This window comes from Leptinotarsa decemlineata, unplaced genomic scaffold (genome assembly GCF_025532065.1).
Source record: "Leptinotarsa decemlineata unplaced genomic scaffold, Ldec_3_MD MMD2_tig00001393_RagTag_RagTag, whole genome shotgun sequence".
NCBI classification, from domain to species: Eukaryota; Metazoa; Arthropoda; class Insecta; order Coleoptera; family Chrysomelidae; genus Leptinotarsa; species Leptinotarsa decemlineata.
In genome coordinates this window covers 10,618,515-10,641,721 of record NW_027412562.1, presented here as the reverse complement: position 1 = coordinate 10,641,721, position 23,207 = coordinate 10,618,515, and the positions used below count along the sequence as shown (strand labels likewise).

Here is a 23,207-nt window from a genome sequence, read left to right as displayed (position 1 = left end):
GTATGTAGAAAATTAATATCTCCTAAAAATATACACCTTTCAATTTAAAGAATATTCCTATGGCAATAAATGTCATTATGTACTGTCATGGATGACATAAGTAGAGTTAACTCATTCGTGACATAAATGTAATGTTATAAACGAATTCAATGATTTTTCATATGTTTCAGATTGTTGTTGAAGAAGCAATTAGGCAAGTGTCTTATTTCGAAACATAAATGTCCACCATTGAGGATGACAATGTTTCATATTAGAAAAATTTACCTCTTTCATATAATATATTGTGTAGCAATCCTGTGAATGATATCTGATTCAATTCCATAACGAATGTTTGGACTACAAACTGAATAGTAAAATTGTTTTTTGTATAATTCAATGTTCATATAAAAGTAATTATTTTGAAACTACTATATCTTTCGAGTAATTCAATGTTTACATGAAAATACTTGTTTCGAGGGAGCTTTTTCTTCCAGTTTAAGTCTGAAAGTTACTTCATTGCATACATCTTTGCATAGAGTTCATTATGGATTTAATTGTTTTCTTCCTTTCTTAGGGAGATTTCCCCTTTTTTAATACATATGAAGAAGTAGAAAGCCAAAACCTTTCTTTCTCAAAAATTAATCTCTCCTAAAATATAATTTTGGAGTTTTTTGAGTTTATAGAGCGAATTCCAATGAATAGTTTGGTTTATTTAAGCCTTGGCTCCAAATTGAATCATTATGATTCAGGAAGGAAATCAGTTGCTTTAATTACAATAAATGACATGATTGTAGAGTGATAGAAGATATAAATATTTACTGAATCTATTATAAACTTAATTTCATTTGAAATGATGTTGCAAACCTAATAATTTTTAGAAATTATAATGAACTCAGAGTTGGTAACGATGATTTCAAAATTTATATGGCTCCTATAAAACATAAGTAATGAGAAACATTCCTAGACAGGAAGGAAATATTGAAGAAATATATTAGTAAACAAATCATTTGAAACATTTACTTCCTCTTATTGGTATTTATTATACAGAAATAACTTTCTCTTTCTTATTTTTTACATGGAAAGATCGTAAAGAAAAATAAAACGAATATAATTCCGGAGAATGTCGTATGTCAGGGAATTAATTGTTTCAAAGATAGACATTTTCTTTCAGTTTGTATCTATATAATACAAATATCTGTGGATATTCTTCATAAATTTGTTACCATTCTTTATGTGATCATGTAAAAACGAAAACAAAACAAAATTCACCTCTACAAAAATATATATTTTCTTACAATATATACAATTCCTATAACTGGGCTCAAAATTACTTACAAAAATTACATAATTTTAGTATAAAAAAAAAGAATTCACGTGACCGATTAACCTGGTAATTACTAGATTTTGACAAGGAATCATTATTTTGACCATGAAATTTATATAACTCATATTCGTCTTTTTGAGGTCACTGTTCTGAGAAATGTATGAATAATGTACTAAGAAGGAAAGCTGTATATACCTCCTAAGAATTCCAAGGTTAACTAAAAATAAAATTATTGTCAATCTAGGTTCCGAATTCATACGAATTTGCTTCAAAATGCAAATTTTTATTGAAATCGTTGTCGCTGATTCATAATTAAAATACAACCAGTATGTATTTATGAAACCCAAAAAAAAACTGAAAAATAGTTTATAATTAACAATTTCAAAATACAAATAATAAAATTATAAAAGAACAACAAAAATTAATTGGCTCCCTGGGGCGACTTCATTGATTCCAGTAGCCCAATTGCTTTTTCAACTGCAGGATCTGCCAACGTCCTCTCTCTCATAAAACAAAATGTAGGGTGTCTCCAGAGGCTCCAATAAATTCTATACATCGCCAGAACACTTAGTGACACGACTATCGTTAAACTTAAACCAGTCCGTTTCGTCTTTGATCGAGGCGTAATAATGACCAGATTCAACGCCAGAACCACAGTGAACAATGACTGCATGAAGATTATAATAGTGGTTTGCTAGATTGAAGTGTTCATCTACTTCGAACCTTCCTAAGAGTTTGGTGCTTCCGTCAGAAGCTAAGTCATGTTTCAAGTTCATCAGTGTTATTATTTGATTGAATGGCGCATCAGCTATACTTGTTTTCTTATAACAGTTAGTTAATTTGGCGCCTGTTTGGCAATACAGTCGATCATCACCTGTTAAAAGTTCCATTTTCAGATGATTTAACAATAAGCTTTGCACGAATTGGTTATTAGTCATATTAGGAAACGCTAGTTGAAGTTCCAGAAATTCACATACATTTTTGCTACCTCCTGAATATTTACTACAAAGTAAAGAAGTGAGGATTTTTCCAGCAAAAGATTTACAAACACAAGACGAGATAGACTGTACAGAATCATTCAATACAGAACGGTCAGGAGTATTGATTCTGCTATTGTTTTGCTCACGAAAGGTACCTATTCAACAAGAATTCGGAACAATCCTCTTGTTAACCTAAGAGTATCTAGTGGAATTCAAAGACTCGAGGAAATCGGTTGGAGGGAAAGATGATGTATTCTTCTGCTGCATGAACAGGTGTTTGAGTTTGGTGAATAAGTAAAAGACATTATCATTCTCGTTCATCATTGAAACCTCGTTCTTGAAATTTTTCGTCATGAACAACACTTGTAAAATTCTATTCATGTAGCAAGTGTTTCCTAAATCATCTAATCCAATTTTCTTCTCAAAATTTTCAGGACAACTCTCTAGGTACCGATTTGTAAAGAACATGCAATCGATCGTTCCAAGTGATGAAGGGTTTCGAATAATTTTCTGAAAGTACTTACACCTGTTTACCAATTTGAATACTTCTTTTTTTCCCAAGTAAATTCAAACAGATACAGTCAAAACAACATACAAAAAGGAAAGGTAAACTGATCAATATAACTGTATTTTATATAAATATAACAATATAATTGTTCAAAAAATAAGGTGAATTTTCATTTTCTCTCAAAAAATGTTCATTAGTTCATCAATTTCTATTTTCTCGCCTTCAAAGTAGTCCTCCTAAGATATAATACACTAATGCCAGCGTTGTTTTTCCAATCTTCAAAACAGTTCTGATATGCATAATTCGGTTTCTATGTTCTAAATCGTTGCAAAACGCCGCCGTTTCATAGGTTTCTTCAATCTTGGGAACAGAAAAAAGGCACAGAGAGAAAAATCTGGTGAATACGGTGGCTGGGGCATGATTACGGTGTTGTTTTTGGCCAAAAATCACGACCAGAAAAGCAAGACGAGTGAGCGGGTGCATTATCATGATGCAAAAGCCATGAATTGATTTTCCACAATATCGGACGTTTTCTTCGCAACGGTTTATTTGGTCAAAATTCAACAATTTTGGAACGAACTTCGCTGCCACACGCTTCATGCCGAAAATTTACGAAAAATTGCATGGATGGGCCTACCGATATATCGACATCCTCAGCAACTTCTCTAATAGTGATTCGACGATTCTCCATGTAACAGTTTTCTTCACTTTCTCAACATGTTCATCGATTGTTGATGTACAGGAACGTGCAGGGCGAGCGTTGTCATTCACATCTTTTGACCTTCTGTGAAAAGCTTGTACCATTTACAAACATTTTTCTGATTCAAAGTACAATCACCGTATGCCACTGTCAACTTTTCAAGTATTTTTAATTCCATATTTTACACAAAATTTGATGCAAGATCTTTGAACCGTTTTTTTAGATAACAGAAAATCATCCAACACGTAAAACACTTCTAACTTTTATGCCTCTCACCAACAAACTAAACATGCTAAACAGCTAAAACTGTGAACATATGTTTGAGACGAGTGTACCAACATAAACATTTTTAAAAACGCTAATCGAATGTACGTAGTCCGCGTAATTTGAACATTAATCTTATTTTTTCAACAGTCTACGAACAATTATTGTTAATCGTTCTGCAGTCACATGGAAATATTAAGAAGCCCTAAAATTGTCAACATTATTATCTAAAAAATACATTTTTTCAAATGTATAGATATACAATGTGGAAAATTTTCATTTGATTTCCATGAAGTACACTTTTCATAAACACATCAGAACGAATGAATATACTACAAAAAATAACCGAAATATTTTCTTGTGAACAGGATATTCGCCTTTGTCCTTGAATAATTAATATTAGATATATGACTCGATAGTAAAGAAATAAGCAAAATGTATAAAGAAAAATTATGGGCCTCATAGGTAGCATCAGAAGACTGAAGAATGGACGTTCATGTGAAAATGGACAAAATATTGGTGAAAAATTTAAATCCCAGACAACAATGAAATTATTCTGAAAAAGGGGTTGGTTGGGAAACATGATCAATTTTTTCTTAAGAAAACAATTGTATTTTTGCCGACGTTTCGAATTTTATTAAAATCTTCTTCGGGGCTCTGTAACAATGAATTTTCATAAATGTACCTTCCACAAAATTTATACGATTATTATCGTTTCAATTTAACAAGAAAAAATGACTTAATTAAATTTCTCACCAAAAAGTAGTTTTTTCGTGTTGATAATAATACTATTTTAAAAACCATCAGACATATTAGATATATATTTGAAAAATAAAAATAAAAAACATTGCAACAACAAATTTCCGAGACAACACCAACACAAAACGACATGAAACAAACGAATGACTTTATTTAGTAGTGTCTGTTTTTTAATCGATGGCAGAAAGAGAAAGAATGAAAAAAGTGTAAATTATTCAGGTATTTTCGTATCAAATTGAAATATGCAGTATTAAGGCCATCGACATATCTTCCAGTGTTAACACTGTCGCATTTGAGGATACGTATCATTTCGCTCAGAAGTCTTTTGGATAAATATTGTTAAACATCTAGAATAGTTGGATGATCAAAATCAAAGATGTGCCATATGAGTCTCCTCATGTGTTCTGAAACTTGTTTTTTAAGATACCGTCCGGTTTGACTAACATAGCATTTGTGACAGCTTCCACAGTTCACTTTTTACACAATATTGGATTGTATTTCTTGTGGTGTTTTAGTTTTTTGTTTCGAGAAAAAATGCTTTCCAACTATATTTTCATTTGAAAAAGCCACTTTTATTTCTTCGGTACTGAGTAGCGTTCCAAGTTTAACAGATAAATTTTCTACAAATGGAATTTTGTGATATTTGATTTTCATTCCTGTATTTTGGGAGGAGAAACTTCTTTCTTTAATTATTTTTCTAATAATGGCCCAAGGAAAATTATTTTTTACTAGGTAATTCTCAATTAATTGGAGATTTTTGTTATGCAATTCACAATTGGAAATGGCAATCGCTCTTGACTTCAAACTCCTTATATGTTGATTTTACTTTGAAAATTAGGTTTCGAAAAATAATTTAAAAATCTCTCAGAAAAAGTTGGTTTATGATACCAGTCTACCTTCAAAATTCGGTTTGCATCTTTGATTATTTTAGTATCTAAAAATGCTAACGAATTGTTTTCTTCCATTTCTAGAGTGAATTTTAGTTTTGTTTTTTGTTTAGTTTTAGTTCAGATGGCCTTAATACTGCATATTTCAATTTGATACGTGAAATACCTGAATTACTTACACTTTTTCATCATTTTTCTTTCTACCATTATTTAAAATACAGACACCACCTTATCAGAATCACAGATAAAGCCATTCGTTTGTTTCATGTCGTTTTGTGTTGGTGTTGTCTCAGAAATTTGTTGTTGCAATGTTTTTTATTTTTATTTTTTAAATATGTATCTAATATGTCTTGATGGTTTTTAAAATAGTATTATTATCAACACGAAAAAACTACTTTTCGGTGAGTAATTAAATTAAGAACCCATTATTTCTTGTGAAATTGAAACGATAATAATCGTATAAGTTTTGTGGAAGGTATATTTATGAAAATTCATTGTTACAATTGTTACAGAGCCCTGAAGAAGAATTTAATCAAATTCAAAACGTCGGCAAGAATACAATTGTTTTTTTAAAAAATTGATCCTGTTACTCAACCAACCCCTTTTTCAGAAAAATTATTGGATCGCTAAACTCGTTAATTGAATAAAATTATTCTCTACAGATTTATAAATACAATACTGTGGAACTATTATTAGATTGATACAAAATTGGTAAATAGAGCGAAAAATTAACAAGGGTTTACTGCTAGGAGAAATATAGGACTACAAGAAAAATATTCAAAATAATAACATATCAATAAATAGAAGGGGACTTGGTTTGAACGAATAGAGGAAATCAGCAAAAAAAGGAGAAACTAATAATTAAGGTAAAATGGAATATTGATGAACAGAAGAAAAATTAATCATAAAAGACAGAAATCATTTTCAAATGTTTCCATTTTTTGTTTCATATACTTACAGTACTCCATTGCTGATAATATTCATCTCCCACTTGCTTTTCTTTTTCGTAATATTCCACTGCATGCCATAGTCCCATCGCCCCAGCACTTAAAAGACCTGAAATAAGAGTATTGTTGTAAATAATACCCAAAAGTAAATAACTCCGGCTACCACTGGTAACCATAAACCGAACGTGACATAGCTGAGAGCGTGGGATTATCCAATGTTACATGCCGCTCGAGAAGGAGGCTGCAAGCGTAAACGGACAGGCAAGTACATAGTGAAGTGGACGTTACAGTGCGGTACGCGAAGTGATCTAGTAAGACGATAGACATTAAAATAATAGTTGAAATTTTTAGTTGAAGTGTTTGTTGTATTTGAAGTGAAATAAAGTTAAGTTTGATTATTCAGTGTAGTCAATTATTGGTGAACCCACGGGTAAAAACGTAACAGTATATTGTATATATATATATATATATATATATATATATATATCTATATCTATATATATATATATATATATATATATATATATATATATATATAAATATATATATATATATATATATATATATATATATATATATATATATGGGTTATTCCTTGCCAAATCCACCATTTTTGAACCTGACCCATTTCGATCTGGCCAAAAAATTTCATTTTTTTCTACCCTTTGAAAAACATTTCTGAGAATTTTTAAAAATGTTTTTTATCCAACCCCAAAAAAAATAAATTTTCCAAAAAAATTGCTTTTTCATTTTCAAATAGCCATAACTTTTTCCAAAATTTTGTTTTTAATTTATTAAATGAATTTTTCGTAAAAATAGACAAAAAAAATTAACATGATCAACTCTATGAAATTATGGCTCTTTTGAATGAAATCGTTATTGTTCCAAAGTTTGCTATTTTTCATTAAAAAATAAATAAATTCAATTATATATATATATATTATATTATATATATATATTATATATTATATATATTATATATTATATTATATATATATTATATATATTATATATTATATATATATATATATATATATATATATATATATATATATATGGGTTATTCCTTGCCAAATCCACCATTTTTGAACCTGACCCATTTCGACCTGGCCAAAAAATTTCATTTTTTTCTACCCTTTGAAAAACATTTCTGAGAATTTTTAAAAATGTTTTTTATCCAACCCCAAAAAAAATAAATTTTCCAAAAAAATTGCTTTTTCATTTTCAAATAGCCATAACTTTTTCCAAAATTTTGTTTTTAATTTATTAAATGAATTTTTCGTAAAAATAGACAAAAAAAATTAACATGATCAACTCTATGAAATTATCGCTCTTTTGAATGAAATCGTTATTGTTCCAAAGTTTGCTATTTTTCATTAAAAAATAAATAAATTCAATTAATGTTACAATTATTCCCGCTAATCCCAGAGTGGACTGATTTTTTCTTATTTTATTTTATTATTTGGAATTGATGTTTTTATATTTTAACAAAGTGGCTCATATCCTTTTTAAATTTTACAGAATCGAGCATCTAGTGACAATATATTGGCTTTTTATTAGTATTTGAACGTTACTGGCCTAGGAGGGCCAGTAGAGTGACCCACAAGGACACCCGATTTAGGTCTGTTAGATTTTTTGTGATCTTCACAAACTTCATTTTCGAATATATTACATGTTTTGCTATCATGGTAGTTTTTTCGTAGTGAATAACATACTTAAAAAGCTACTATGATAGAAAATAAAGTTTGTGAAGATTATATCGTAAGGTATAGTTTATGAAATTACTGTGGATGTTCATCAAGTAACGGCAGAATCAATCAGAAGAAAAAAATTACAAGTTTGGATTTCACTATTAGCACTATTGAACCAATTGGCTTTTCTATGGAATTAATAACAAACTGAATTCTCACAAATAGGTAAAAATGAATTTTGCAATCTGATTCCCACATCTATTTTCCTCATTATAGTGAAGCGTCATTAGGCAAATTTTTATTCACTGAGTGGAAATATTATCCTACACGACACCTACAACAGGTCCCCTTTTATATGATTATGCTACAATTTTCTTGATTTGCATTATAAATGAAGTTTTTTCTTAATTTGAAATTGCGGTTCGTCGACCTAAACATGAATTACAGTTGGATGCTTTATTAGGAATTCAAGCAAAGCGACGTGAAAGTATTATAAAGACATCGATAAAACGGCAAAATGTCGCCAAGACATCCATTTCGGCTTATTATTCTATGTGACACCTAGTGTACTTAGTTGTGATGCAAAAGAAAACTCCAGCCGCAAACGATATCCTTGACTGTGCAGGAGCTCGTTCAATAAAAGGAATTGTTAGAAAGTAAGGTCTTACCTGAATTAATTCGTTATCTAATTTCTCACGTGCATAGTTTTCTTATTCGAGCTCAGGAATGCACTTTCATCGTGAACTGCATCTAGGTTTATGTGTGCGAAAAACATTTTTCTTGTAGATTTACTCGGGAGATCCGACACCACTGACCTTAATTGACCGAAGTTCTTGATTCAAATATTTAAATAATATAGGTAACATAAAAGGAATGTTGAAATCCAAAAAAATAAGCAGTTGAGCAGCATTGAAATTAATCGAGTCTCATGCATTTTGTTGTTTGGGTCGGATCTTTCCCGCACTGATGAGAGGTGATACTTCGAAACCGGTCTGTAGGTGATCTATACTCAAAATATTTCAGCATGGTTCTGCTGCTGAATGAACAAGAAACATCTGCGGGACTAACCTCTGTGAGGTATTTTGCATAAAAGTCTGTCGGATATAATTCAATATCCAGCGTGGTATCAGCCGGCAAAGTAATTGTTTTCCGGCAGGCATTTACCAGAACCTACGGTGTAGGTAGTGGGGAGATATGAATATTTCGAGATTGAATGAGTAGAACGAACCACTTGAATCATTACCATTAGATATTGGTCCACCATCGTTATTCATAATATTATTATATTTACTTAGTTATAGGCATGTAGATGCCTGTTGTTGCTAACTTGTGTAACTAATCTTACTGAACTGAAATCTATGGAATGGTTTTGTGGCAAAATATGATGGGCGACTCCTGATTTTTCAGGTCTTCCATATTTTAAGTGTGCTAAGTGTTCCCTATATCTTATTTTAATAGATCTTTTTGTCTGTCCATAATATTTTGCATCACATTCAACTTCGTAAATTCCAGACTTTTCCGAATTCTCGACTTTGTCTTTTGGATTTCCTAAAAGGCTCTGTAGTGTATGACGTGTTTTAAAAACCACCTCCTTGAAAATCTTTCCATAGTTCTTCGTGTATTGGTGGTATGGAACTGAGATATATTTAACTTGGTATTTGTCTTTTTTAAGAATCGAGATTTCGTTCATTTCTTCTTCCTTATTATGTCATCTGCAATATCCCTCAAAAGGGTATTTTATGACAATATTACTTTGGAGTTTCGTGATGGCCGTGGTAGTGAACGGATATGCTGAATACTTCCGCCCACAAAGAATGTACGCAGATGCCATGTGCCACCGTGGGGCTCCATTTTGTGTTGTGTGTTAGTCCATTGTGTTAATAATTAAAATGTGTGAGAGTCTTTTCAAAACTGAAGAATAAGGGTCCCCTTTATTCACGCCGGTATCCAGGCCGGGGTGGTTCAGATAACCACGTAAAGGGGGCTGTAAATGTGAAAATAAACCAAAAGATCTCCCGAACAGGAGGCGACTTGATAAAAAATTTAATTGTTTTTACAAAAAAAAAATTGACAAAAAACGGATGGCAGCATTGCTTCGTGCAAGACCGCTGCACCTTCTGACGAAGCCCCTGTCAACCTTGATAGGAGGAACCTGACGTAATACGCCCGAGTGGGAAGCAACGGTCATCCAAAATATATGTATATAGAGAGAGACAATATTACTTCATTGGCGTTGTGTTTATACGTTCTCCATGGGTGATTTTTCTGAGTAATTTGATATTCGTAGGTGAAAGTGGCGTGGTCGAAGTACTGTTCTTGATGTATCAACTGATACGTTAGTCAGTCGATACGTCAAGAAGACGTTTGGAGGTTGTAACCAAAGAAGACCACGGCAAAACCAAAACATTAGCATATTGTATAGCAAAACACGTTTTCGAAAATGTTTCATAGTGAAAATCACCGTAAACTGTATTAGTGAGTTTTGATAAGGATTTACATCAAGTATCTGCTAGTTCCATTCAATTTTTGAAAGCTGCTGTTTCAGATGATCGTTTTCTTCAGGTTTATAACTGGAAGAAACATCTGCGTATGATCTAAAGTTTTTGTTCACCTTTTTCACATTTTCCTTTTTTTTAAGTTTTCTATTCTGTACATATTAATGGAAAATTAGAAATCCAAAAATATTTTTTAATCTAAAGCACATTACTTATTTTGTTAGACTATAACAAAGCTTTGGTACCTAATTATTTACTAGTACCTAATTTTCATTTTTTCAGACATTAGTCAAATTTATGATAAGTTAATAGAAATATCGTCGGCAGCAAATGATCAATAATGGATTTGCCTCTAAGAGCTGAGACATATCGAAAGGTGTTCCACAAGATAGCATCTTTGGACCTTTGCCATTTTCGATTTATACGGCAGATTTTTCGAAATGTCTAGAATTTTGCTCAACAGAACGCCGATGATACCCAACTTTGTAAATATTTCTACCCATCTGACTTGAAAACTGTAAATTATAATCAGTTAATCCTTCAAGAAATCTAAATGATTGAAAGTAGATTTATTTTGCAAGTTGCATCTCTTATCTATGAAATTTTTAGATATAAAATGTTGTTCTTTCACATAGAACAACTATGAGTTTAAAAAATCAAATGAATCAGTTTTGTAATGTAATATTTGTAATAAAACTTTGCTGGTATAATCACAGGTAATATTTCCACATTTTAATATAGTGAACAATAATTTTCAAATCAAACATAATTGGGTACCTGCTGACTATACTTGTGCTTTTCGTGAGTATCTGTATCTGTAGAGTAGGGAGGGTGAGTGTAAGCCCACGTACTTAGGCCACATGTGACCCATTGTACATCCTCCCGAGGAGTTGTCCTCCTAGGTCGTCGTCCATCCTGTCCTTTCCAGGAAGGTGGACAGGTCGCTGGGAGACATCTCCTTTATATCGGCAGGTGTAGGCCAAGACTCGCCGAACACACACTCTCTTATTGACGATAACTCCGAGCACTCGCACAGGACATGCCTGACAGTCTCATCTTCCTGTTCACACATCCTGCATAGAGGTGTGTCCACTAGCCCCATATTATGTAGGTGTTTCCTTAGCTGACAGTGGCCAGTCAGAAATCCTACTGTAAGGCGTAGATTTTTCCTGGTCATCGCCAGATATTTCTTCGGCGCCAGCTTCCCAGGGTCGCCCAAGGTGATCCTGGCAAGATTACATCCTTTGATTTCATCCCATCTCTTTAAAGATTGAGCATGGGTGTAACATTTGACTAGTTCCGCAATTGTCGAAATCATCAGGCCGTGGGTGCCACTTGGTCCTAAAATTCTTAGTCCAGCCGCTTCCTTGGCTAAAGAGTCGGAAATGCGATTACCTTTACTCCTGTCGTGCCCTTTAACCCACCTCAGGATAATGTTATTATCTACCGAGGCTTTGGCTAAATCTTGATGGCACTCTAGTGCTAGCCCTGAAGTAACACGGTGTCTGTTCAAGGCTAATAGTGCTTGTCTGCTATCAGTGCATTTCGTGAGTATTTGAATGAGATTTTTCCTTGTAGATTTATCGGTCAACGAGGACCGGTGAAGTAACCGAGAGGCTACCCGATTTAGGACTGTTAGATTTTTTGTGGGGTCCCAAATTCTTCTGTTCAATTATCAAATACTCGGACTCCTAGACACTGAATCTTTCCCAAGTTGGAGTCACATCAAATAGAATTCTGGGTAACCATTGTGTTTATTGATTTTTCAATAATTTTTACCACACCATTCAGAGATGAAACGCAAAACTAATTAGTTTTGCGATGATTATAATCATCCACCTAAATGAATGGAAATGACATGATGAAGTAAGCTGTCTGTTATGCATAAACAACGGGCAAATTAAGAGTGCATTGCTAGTCTCTCAGAGGCCACTAGACAAAATATTTTACTATTTATTTACCTACACAATATCGAAATTATCCACCAAAGTTACTGCTTGAAACAATGTTGTTGCGAACTTGACGTGCTGTGAAGATACACGGATAGTCATTCTGGCGCAGGGTGAACAGTTCGAAGAATGATCATGAAATTCTTTTGTTGTATAAAAAGCAATCGTTGAGAAGGCGAATTATTTCAAATAATCTACCACATTTTCCATAGCTATTTTCGGGAATCAGTGCTCTGCTGGTTAAGATTTATTCTTTCGGTGATTAGCGTGGATATATATGTTTACATTGGTTGCGTTATTGGGTCTGAGTAGACAAACTTCATTGTTGGAAGGTTTCAAAATGTTTTACACAAAATTTAACAAAAAGAGGATACGTGAAAAACTATTATTAATGTGCAATGTCACATCAGATGAATTGAATGTAGTGTAACTGTATTATTTCATATTCATATTCGATGACTTTGAAAACAGTACCCTTGGCAGTGTGAATCGAATTGGTCTGCGATTTGAAAAAAAAATATATATTCAAACCAGTTGTGTAATTTGCTTCATACGAGGTTACAACCATACTTGTTTCCGCAATATGCGGTACTTGATTAAGCATGGCAAGGATTCAACAAAAACTAGTTTTCGTATGACTTAGGTTCCTTTATTCATCAACATAGGAAATATTAATGGAAAATAAAAATTACTATAACTGCTTTTGTATTTGTATATAAAATGTATTGATTTTCAAAATTGAAAATCGCTTGTTTTATTTTATCCTGACTGAAAAAAAATAGTTTTCAATAGAGATTGAAAATAATACTACAGATTTTACGTATTTAGGTCCTGATTTTATTTATTTACAATGATATGAACTTGATTTTATGAAATTCTCTTCGACATTGTATACATTGAATTGAATAAAATATGTTTTTATTAACATTACAATTTGGTCATTTTATGTAGGAGAGTGGGTACAAATGTAACAATATTAGGATTTGATTTTTTCTTGAAACAACAACCGGGCAAATATAAATGGCACCTTTGCATGAGTTGAACATCTAGCTTTTATTTTCTGTATAATATCTATGTATGTTGTGAATTTTGAAACCAGAAAAATGCATATTGTGATCATCTGAAAAATGTTACAATCGTACCCACCGAGGGGACAGTTTCAATACAAGAAAGGAGCAATTGTAACATTATCTGAAATACCGTCATTACACATGACGATGCTAATGTTTTTTATTAAAAATAGCGATATTCAGTTTCAACTTATTTATTATTATTCGCAAACAATTGAAACCTTTAATCACTATCGTATTTATCATCACCACAATTAACACAAAAGAAAAAATCAGGATGCAACTTATGTGCACAATCTTCATGTGCCCACTTTCTAGATTTGTAATAGTGGATCCACGTGGATGACGATGACTCTTCGTAACTTTTGAAGCAATAAGGACACTGATTCTTCATCATCTGTGCTATCGCAGCATTTTATTTTATCATATCCCTTTCCTTTCGATTTTCGTTTGATTTTTTGTTTTTATTTTCTTCACCTTTTTTTCACAACTTTTTCTTTTGAATCTGTTTTTATTTTTACAGCCTACGCTTTTTGTTTTCTTAATGCTTCTTCTTCTAGCAATTCTAGCAATCTAGCTTTTAGAAGTGGTTGAATATTTTCCGAAACTTTGAAAGAATTATTGAGCTGACTTTCTGGCGAACCAGAATAGCAATAGCAATATTTCCAAAGGTCTCATTTTGATTTGGTGTTTCATTTTTTTCTTGTGGCATCAAAAGTTTATCAGAAATAAAAGAGGGCGCATATTCATCATCTCTGAAAATATCCCTATTAAACGGCCAAATACCCGACACCATCTCGTAACTTTTTAACATAATGAAAGAGTGTGACGTGGCAAATGTTAAATTCTTCCGCTGCTTGCCGTATGGATATGATCTGCTCCATGACACGATTAGCAACTCTTATAAGTTCGTCGGATGGTCCTCTATTGGTTTTTCTAATTCTTTGACGAGGCATTGTAATCTAAAAATTCGAATTAACAGTATGTCACTTGGGGGTACATTTGTAACATGTTACAATTGTACCGACATCACATTATAGGAAACTATTTGCAATCGATAAAAAAGGACGACACATATCCTTAAATTACTTATAAAGGACCTTTCGAATATAAATTCCACTTTTTATGTTTTGCATTTCAGTTATTATTATAGTAATTATGCGAACATTTCCTTAGCGTTTCCTGCAATTCCAGCTTTTTATCTCAAAAAGTAGAAAGCCTCAATGTATGTAAAAATATAGAACAGTCATAAATTGTTCAAACTTAACAGATTTTCTGCCGAGCTAATGGAACTAGCCATGGTAGTAAATATTTTTTTGTCGTGCGATTAAATTTCTTGTTATAGACAAAACACAAGCACTACAAGGAAATCCTCAAGGCGCTCTAAGAGCGGTGCCTGTGCGAAAGTAGTAATTCACATTGAATTAGAATCGCTAGAGATTAAATGCATTTGGAAAAACGTTCTCAGGAAGTTTATTCCACATAAACGCAGGTATCCAAAAGAAACAGTTCTTGAATAGTGAAGCTAGAGGTGTACTGAGTTGAACCTCAAAACGATGAGCACCCACAGTCCGTCGCGTATTTCTGATATGTACGGCTGGCTCTTGATGGAATCAAGTGAAAGTATCTATAGACGAGATTGTTTGTACAGTGTATTTTAAAAATCGAATTGAATAAGAAGTTTATGATATATCGGAAATAACTCATCATTTTCAATATACATTATAATGACATGTCATAAATTTTGACTTCAAATCGTATTTTTGATGAGTATTGCTATTATCGGTAACACCGTATTTATTGATGCCTGCACAGTGAAAGTTTCAAGTATGTATGACGTTGACGTGATTGTTAAATTCCATGTAGCCCTGCTTGAATCGCATTACCAATCCGTTGTTTAGGAAAATTTGGGTTGCTATGTACATTTTCTGATTTGTTTAGTCGTGAATCGCCATTTTTTATTCGTTTTTCTACTCTCTCCATTTTAAACTAATCATTACGTGTTTGACACCAGGTAGGCAATGGGTCATTCAGAATACACGTGTATTCTAAATTAATGGCGGACGCTTCCGTGAGAAATTACAACATGACTACATTCAATTGTCCAAGAGTATCGGCAAATTCCATCATATAAGTAAAATATTGTTAATTAATAATTACCTAGCTTTTTCAATAATTCATTTCAAGTTTATTTTTCAAGAGAATCAATTTTTTATAGAGTTCATAAAGCACTTTTATTTTTATAAGATCTTAAATTAATATTTAATAGTTAAAATTTCCCCCAAATTCACCGGCGAATGCCTATTTTTGGCATTTAATTAAAATTATAAATAATAGAGTTTCGAAAGAGTTTGAGGATTTTTTAAAAAATTTCTCAAGTCTTTATAATTTTTAAAATATTTACAATTTTTATGTTCTAAAAAAACGATTTTGACACATTTTTCTAGATATCGTTCCAGATCGAATCAGCCATCGCACGTATTTTCAAGACCATTTTCTCTTTTCTTCGCCATTTTCAACTTGTAAACTAACCTAAATATACTTACAGTAACTTTGTTGTGATTTAGAGTATTTTTTGGTCGGGTACATATGCTGAGAAATATTTCAAAAAAAGTTATTTTTATCGCCATTTTTAATGCCTAGGCATTGAACCTTTTATGATCGATAAATGTTACTGAAATTGACGTTTAACGCCAATAAAAAAATATATAGTTTTTAACTCACACGCTAGTAACATCAGGATGGCGGTGGATGTGATATTTCCGGGAGATCGTCTCCAGCATCCTGTTACTCCTGTGCAGAAGGCGGCGAAAATAGCAATGAAAGATATGATGAACAAAGCAATCATGGAACGTCCCATATCTGAAATGAAACAGATATTTCAGGTTAGATGGCAAGGCCATACAATTTTCGATTTGATTGAAATATTAAAATATTCTTTCGTTTGAGAAAATACGATCAACTTGTTCAGAAAAATTACTTAAAATAATGGAGAAATAAGAATATAAATAAAAAATATAGATTAGATGAAAAAATGGCTCTCAGCGATAACTTCACTTGTGTTGAATAACATGAAGAATGTTTCAAGTTTAATTTGAAAAATAAATTTTTATATCATTTGAACTTTTGTTAATTTTCATTTCGAATGGTTGAATTTACAATTCATTTAAATTTTTCCTCATCCAATTAATTTTCACTTTATTAATATATTGAACTTTCCACTTTTTGAATTCATGAACTTTCAATTTATATTGATATTTTCAGAAATACGTACGTAAACGTGTCCATGCATCGTCGGTGAAATCTCTGGTATCGTTATTTTCGTCGGGGATATAATAGTTGATGTTGTTGCAATGGGTTTCGAGGGGGCTCAAATATGTCTTTACTGAAAAATGAATAAATTAATAAATAAATGACGAAAAACCTGGTTTTAGAAAATTCAAAAATCTCACATAATGATAAAGTGACAAAGAAAGGTAAACACCCATTTGTATTGAAAATATTTTAATAATTTTTTGCTTACATACTTGACAGATGATAGCAAACAAACGAGTAGGTTTTCAGAGAAATTGGATGATTGTGAAACCAGTGAAGTTCAGTAGTGTGTTGCAGATCCTCGATGTCTTATACACTCGTAGATACGTCTGGTCACTGTCCTGATAAGGTGGTCTATATCCTGTTGGGATATCTCATTCCACCCTACTCTTAATTCATGTCTAAATGCTGCCAAAGTCTGTTTCGGCTGTTGTAAATTCAGCAGTCTGCGACCAAGAATATCCCACACATGTTCGATCGGTGAAAGATCGGTCGATCTGGGTGGCGATGGTAAGTGGTTAATGTGATGCTGATCCATGAAGTCTAGAGTTACTCTAGCAACATGCGATCTAGCGTTGTCTTGTTGAAATATGGGGTTCTCGATGGTCTCAAGATATGGAAGGACATGAGGCTCCACCACTTCGTGAATGTAACGAAGAGCTGTCATGTTGCCTCTAATAAAGACTAAAGATATCCTGCTACCATACGCAATGGCACCCCATACCATTAAACCAACAGTATGGTGAATATGCCTCTCCACATCAAACTCGGGATCTCCTCTTTCACCACGACGCCTTCTTACTCTTGCTCGTCCAACGTGCATACCCAAACAAAAGCGAGCTTCATCGCTGAAGACTACGCGGTTCCACTGTTTATCATCACAATTTATCATGTTTCTGCACCAGTGCAATCGGTTGCGTCCTTGCTCGAGGGTCAGTGGCAACACCCAATGGGGATGATAAGAAAAAAGTCCGAAACTTCTTATTCGCCGATATATTCTGCGCATTCCAACAACCCTTCCGTGTTATTTGAACCACTGATTTGCAATAACCCTAGTAGAAATGAACCGATGCCTAAGAGCCAAAAGTATTAATCGGCGATCCTCACGCGTTGATGTTCTCCTGCGACGACCGATGCCTCTAGCTCTGTGTTCTTGGCCTTCTTGGGTTCATGCCTGATAACACCTTAGAATAGTACGCCAAGATCGATTGGTTCTTCTTGAAGTTTCTCTAACTGAATCACCTGCCTTACGTACGCCAACAATTCGTCTTCTCTCAAAATCACTAAGTTGAGGAATTCGACTAAGTCTTCGCACTCGAGGCATTGTGTTAACAATATTTTACAACAATACAATACTTTACAACAAACTCTTTAACAATTAAAGCACAAATAAAAATAAAAAAACAGTTAAAAAACTTGTCAGAATAGCTTCCGATGCGCCTGAAATTTTACTGGCTTTTTACTAGCCTCAACATAAATACACATGCAAAACATTACTGAAATATGTTCAATATATATGGGTGTTTACTTTTCTTTGTAACTTAGTATATTACGTACAATATAACACATACAAAAGAACAAATAAATAGAAAAATCACAGAAGCAGTTCAGACTGCTTGTATAAAGTGACACATCCGATGAAGGACATATTTGGGTATTTCCAATAACACATGTGAGGTAAATTTCACAATTGGATAAAATGACATATTCAAAAGGCAGATTTGTCAGTTCTGTTACCGAAGTCAAAAATTAGGTGCTCTGTAACTTGCACCGCAACTCAATACTCAAAGTTGCGTTGCTAGCATCATGTGATGCTAGCAACGCAATGAAAATAATAATAAAATAATGAATGTTAAGGAAACACTAGTAGGTGCTAATTAAGTGCTAAACGGTGAGGATCGAATTTTTTTTTAATTAATAAACAAAAGCTTCCAATTTCGCTAAACAACAGATCTAAAAATCAAGTCTCTCGAAAACGAGGACGAATGCTCAATCAGGTATAAACTAAGCGTGGTAATAAAGTGCAAGAAATGAAGATGAAAACCACCGTGAATAGGCGGAAAAAAAATTCGAGATACCCGATTTGAGAAAAAAAAATTAACAATACGCAATAAAGTCTTGAGATGCTCGTAAACTAATGCATAGACAATCAAAATAAAGTTCTAATTAACTGCTCACTACATATTAATATCAAAATTAGATTATATAATGCCTATGGGGCTTATGGACCTGAAAACCATCATGACTGATGTACTGAGTTCTTATAGTACGTTTCTCAATAAATAATGGCAAGAGAATAAAGTGCTAATTAGGTGCTCATTAAATATTCATAGTTAACCTAGATTCCATAATTGCTATGGGGCCCATGGACCTGAAAACCACCATGACTGATGTATTGAGTTCTTATAATATGTTCCTCAATAAATAAGGGCAAGAGAATAAAGTGCTAATAAGGTGCTTACTAGATAATTTATAGTAAACCTAGATTCCATAATGCCTGAGGCTTATGACTGATGGACTGAGTTCTTATAGTACGTACCTAAATGAATAAGGACAAGAGAATAAAGTGCTAATTAGGTGCTCACTAGATATTCATAGTTAACCTAGATTCTATAATGCCTATGGGGCTCAAGGACCTGAAAACCACCATTACGAGCATTTCAAGACTTTATTGTATATTGATGATTTTTTTCTCAAATCAGGTATCCCGATTTTTTTTGTCGCTTATTTATGGTCGTTTTCATCTTAATTTCTTTCAAGCATCTAATTAGCACTCTATTCTCTTGCCATTATTTATTGAGAAATTTACTATAAAAACTCAGTACATCAGTCATGGTGGTTTTCAGGTCCATGAGCCCCATATGCATTATAGAATCTAGGTTTACTATGAATATCTAGTGAACACCTAATTAGCACTTTATTCCCTTGCCCTTATTTATTGATGAACCTACTATAAGAACTCAGTACATCAGTCATGGTGGTTTTCATGTCCATGAGCCCCATAGCAATTATGGAATCTAGGTTTACTATAAATTGAGCACCTAATTAGCACTTTATTCTTTTGCCATTATTTATTGAGAAACATACTATAAAAACTCAGTACATCAGTCATGGTGGTTTTCAAGTTCATGAGCCCCATAGGCATTATATAATCTAATTTTACTATGAATATCTAGTGAGCACTTAATTAGCACTTCATTTTGATTATCTATGTATTAGTTTAGGAGCATCTCAAGACTTTATTGCGTTTTATTAATTTTTTTTTCTCAAATCGGGTATCTCGAATTTTTTTTCGCTTATTCACGGTCGTTGTCATCTTAATTTCTTGCACTTTATTACCACGCTTAGTTTAAACCTGATAGAGCATTCATCCTCATTTTCGAGAGACTTGATTCTTAGATCTGTTGTTTAGCAAAATTGGAAGCTTTTGTTTATTAATTAAAAAAATGTACGATCCTCACCGTTAAGCACTTAATTAGCACCTAGTAGTGTTTCCTTAACATTCATTATTTTATTATTATTTTCATTGAGTTGCTAGCATCATGTGATGCTAGCAACTCAAAGAAAACGCATCTTTGAGTATTGAGTTGCGGTGTAAGTTACAGAGCACCTAATTTTTGACTTCGGTACCTAAAAATCACCTAAAAAATACCTAATTTTGGCATTTTCTAAATGCGATTTCCGTACTATGCGTCGCTGGCGTAACAGAGCTAGATTTGTTTTTTTTTTCTATTTTTTTAATACTCATTTGGAATTTATAATTTTGCAAAATATATCATGTGGTATCTTGAGAATCCAGTTAATTAAACAATTTTTGTTTTTTCTATATTTTCCAATATTCTGAGTCTCATGAGGTACGTACTTATATATTCTAGGTGGTAGGTAGGTTGGCATTTCGCTGTAATAATGAAATTATAATTGATATGTTTCGTTCCGAAAACAAACTGGGAACATTTTTGGACTATATCAAGTTTACGGAATAACATTTTTGATTATCTTCATATTACAATTTGTATGTAAAAAATGCACTGAATGATAAACCATCCATGCATAACTTCAATCAGTAGATATGTTTAAAAATAATAATGGATTATACAAATTTCTGAAAGCAATTTTAAATCTCAACAATAGGTTTGGAATAACAAGATTATAACAGACAAAATGTCGTCTTCTGCGGGCAAATAAACTATAGAAATAGAAATACCTACTAATTTGTATATAAATATAATCTATATAATAGAGACCCTAGAACTGTTACATGTGGAATTTCACATTGATGAACTTTTTGGGACCTTGACTTTTCAGAAATCACAACACGCAAAAACCAATAATTCACCCAAATGAAATGAAATGACATAATGAAATAAGCCACATGTTTGAATTTCACTAGTTCGGACTTCCATTGTCTATTATATAAAATGATTTGAAATCCCTGAAACAAGTAAAAAAGAATAATTAAAAAGAATAGCTGAAGATAACAATTATATTAAGCAACAATAAACCTGAAATGAAATGATAGTAAAATAACCTACAAGTAAAAATATAATAATTGAATAAATAAAAATTGAAGGAATGAAAAAATCGTCTTCGATTGTAGATACCAACAATCGAAACGTTGTGAACTAACGTGACTTGGAATCTCTACACTTTTTTATTTTTTATTATTTTTTTTTATTTTATTTTTTTAATTTTTTTTTTATTTTTTCTTTTTCATTCCTTTAATTTTTATTTATTCAATTATTATATTTTTACTTGTAGGTTATTTCACTATCATTTCATTTCAGGTTTATTTTTGCTTAATATAATTGTTATCTTCAGCTATTCTTTTTAATTATTCTTTTTTACTTGTTTCAGGGATTTCAAATCATTTTATATAGTAGACAATGGAAGTCCGAACTAGTGAAATTCATCACGAAACATTGTCAATCGCCTTCAAACAAGCCACATGTTTGTTATTCATAAAAAACGGGCGACTACATAGTGTATTGCTATTCTCTCGGGAGTCAAAAGACAAAATATTTTACTATTTCTTTACCTACATAATATCGAAATCATCCATCAAAGTTACCTACTGCTTAAAAACAATATTGTTGCGAATATGACGTGCGGTAAAGAGTCGTCCATGGATTGACAGGAGCGTTCAAGAGATACTTTCAAGAATCGTGGAGTAGTCATCTCTTCAATCAAAATGAACCACTTTTGAAAAGTCACTTATTCTCTAATTTGAGAAAAAAAATTGAGATAAGAATAGTAAATATTAATGGAAGAGTAAAGTAGTAAAATATACATTTCAATGTGGTTCTAAAATTTGCCAACAAAAATATTTTGAGATAAGTGGATACTCGGACAAAACTAGTATGAATAAAAATTCTTACATCGAGAAAAATTTAATATTAGTGAAGGCATAGTTTCAACCTGGAGAGTAATCAAACCACGAGGGAACCTTTTACCCTAACAAAATCTGATTGAAACTATAAAAAATTTCTCAGGACTTAAACAGAGAACGTTACTTAGAGCCTCACATTTTGTAGAAACATACAAGGTGAATACCGGTGTGGGTTCACCGTTTCCTACGTCAATTTGAATAAACTCTTTCATAGAAATGTTCCTTTGAGTAAACAGATAATATAATCAAGGAAACATGCCTGGTCTGTTATTGATAACAACCCTTATACATAAGCTTGTTTATCGGAAATGTGACTGTTAGACGACATTTAACTTGACATGAAGTTCGTTACTTCCTGTGAAATTATTAAAATTGTATTACAAATGAGAGAAGACAAGTTTGTTGCGTAAGTTGAATTACAATTTTGCTTATTTTTTGATAGAAATCTGTAGAAAAAGGAAAAGTTTCGGAAGTTTTCGGAGTTGATTTTCAAAACCCAAAAACCTCTTTAACAAAAATTTTTGACAAAAATACAGGGTGAAGCAATGGAAAGGGAATCCTTGAATCTCAAATTGGACTAGGGGTCTGATGATATCTCGTTCAGAAGGTCATCGATTGATTCTCTCAACGCAAGGCATAATTTGAATTTGATGCAGTGAAACTGTTCTCAAAAAATCTACCGAAGAGTCAATGCTACTCTTATTTTACTTTTAAGACTAATTGTGCCTTGCGTAGTTGGCAAGATGTTAATCAAGAATGGTTTTTCTTGTTTGTTCACAATGCAAGACTTGCAAATAAAAAAAATGCAGTTTTTGCTATCTTCGGTTGAAAGCAGATATGATGAATTATGAACATTCCATTTACTGATATTCTTGAGATCAACATTATAACTGACAGACATTGTCGAGGATATTCTTGAACATAGTGACCGTTACAATGTGAATGAGTTGATA

General features: G+C 32.5%; 1 protein-coding gene across 2 annotated transcripts in view; it reads right to left on the bottom strand.

The window, feature by feature from the left end:
• LOC111506959 (uncharacterized) overlaps nt 1-23,207 on the bottom strand; it is a 115,352-nt gene that overhangs the window by 9,106 nt on the left and 83,039 nt on the right. For both annotated transcript variants that reach the window (XM_074175979.1, XM_074175978.1), the window contains exons 3-5: nt 16,828-16,938; nt 16,278-16,415; nt 6,360-6,457 (exon numbers count right to left, since the gene is read on the bottom strand). In XM_074175979.1, the coding sequence (XP_074032080.1) occupies nt 6,360-6,457; nt 16,278-16,415; nt 16,828-16,938 (347 nt within the window). The remainder of the gene's footprint in view (nt 1-6,359; nt 6,458-16,277; nt 16,416-16,827; nt 16,939-23,207) is intronic.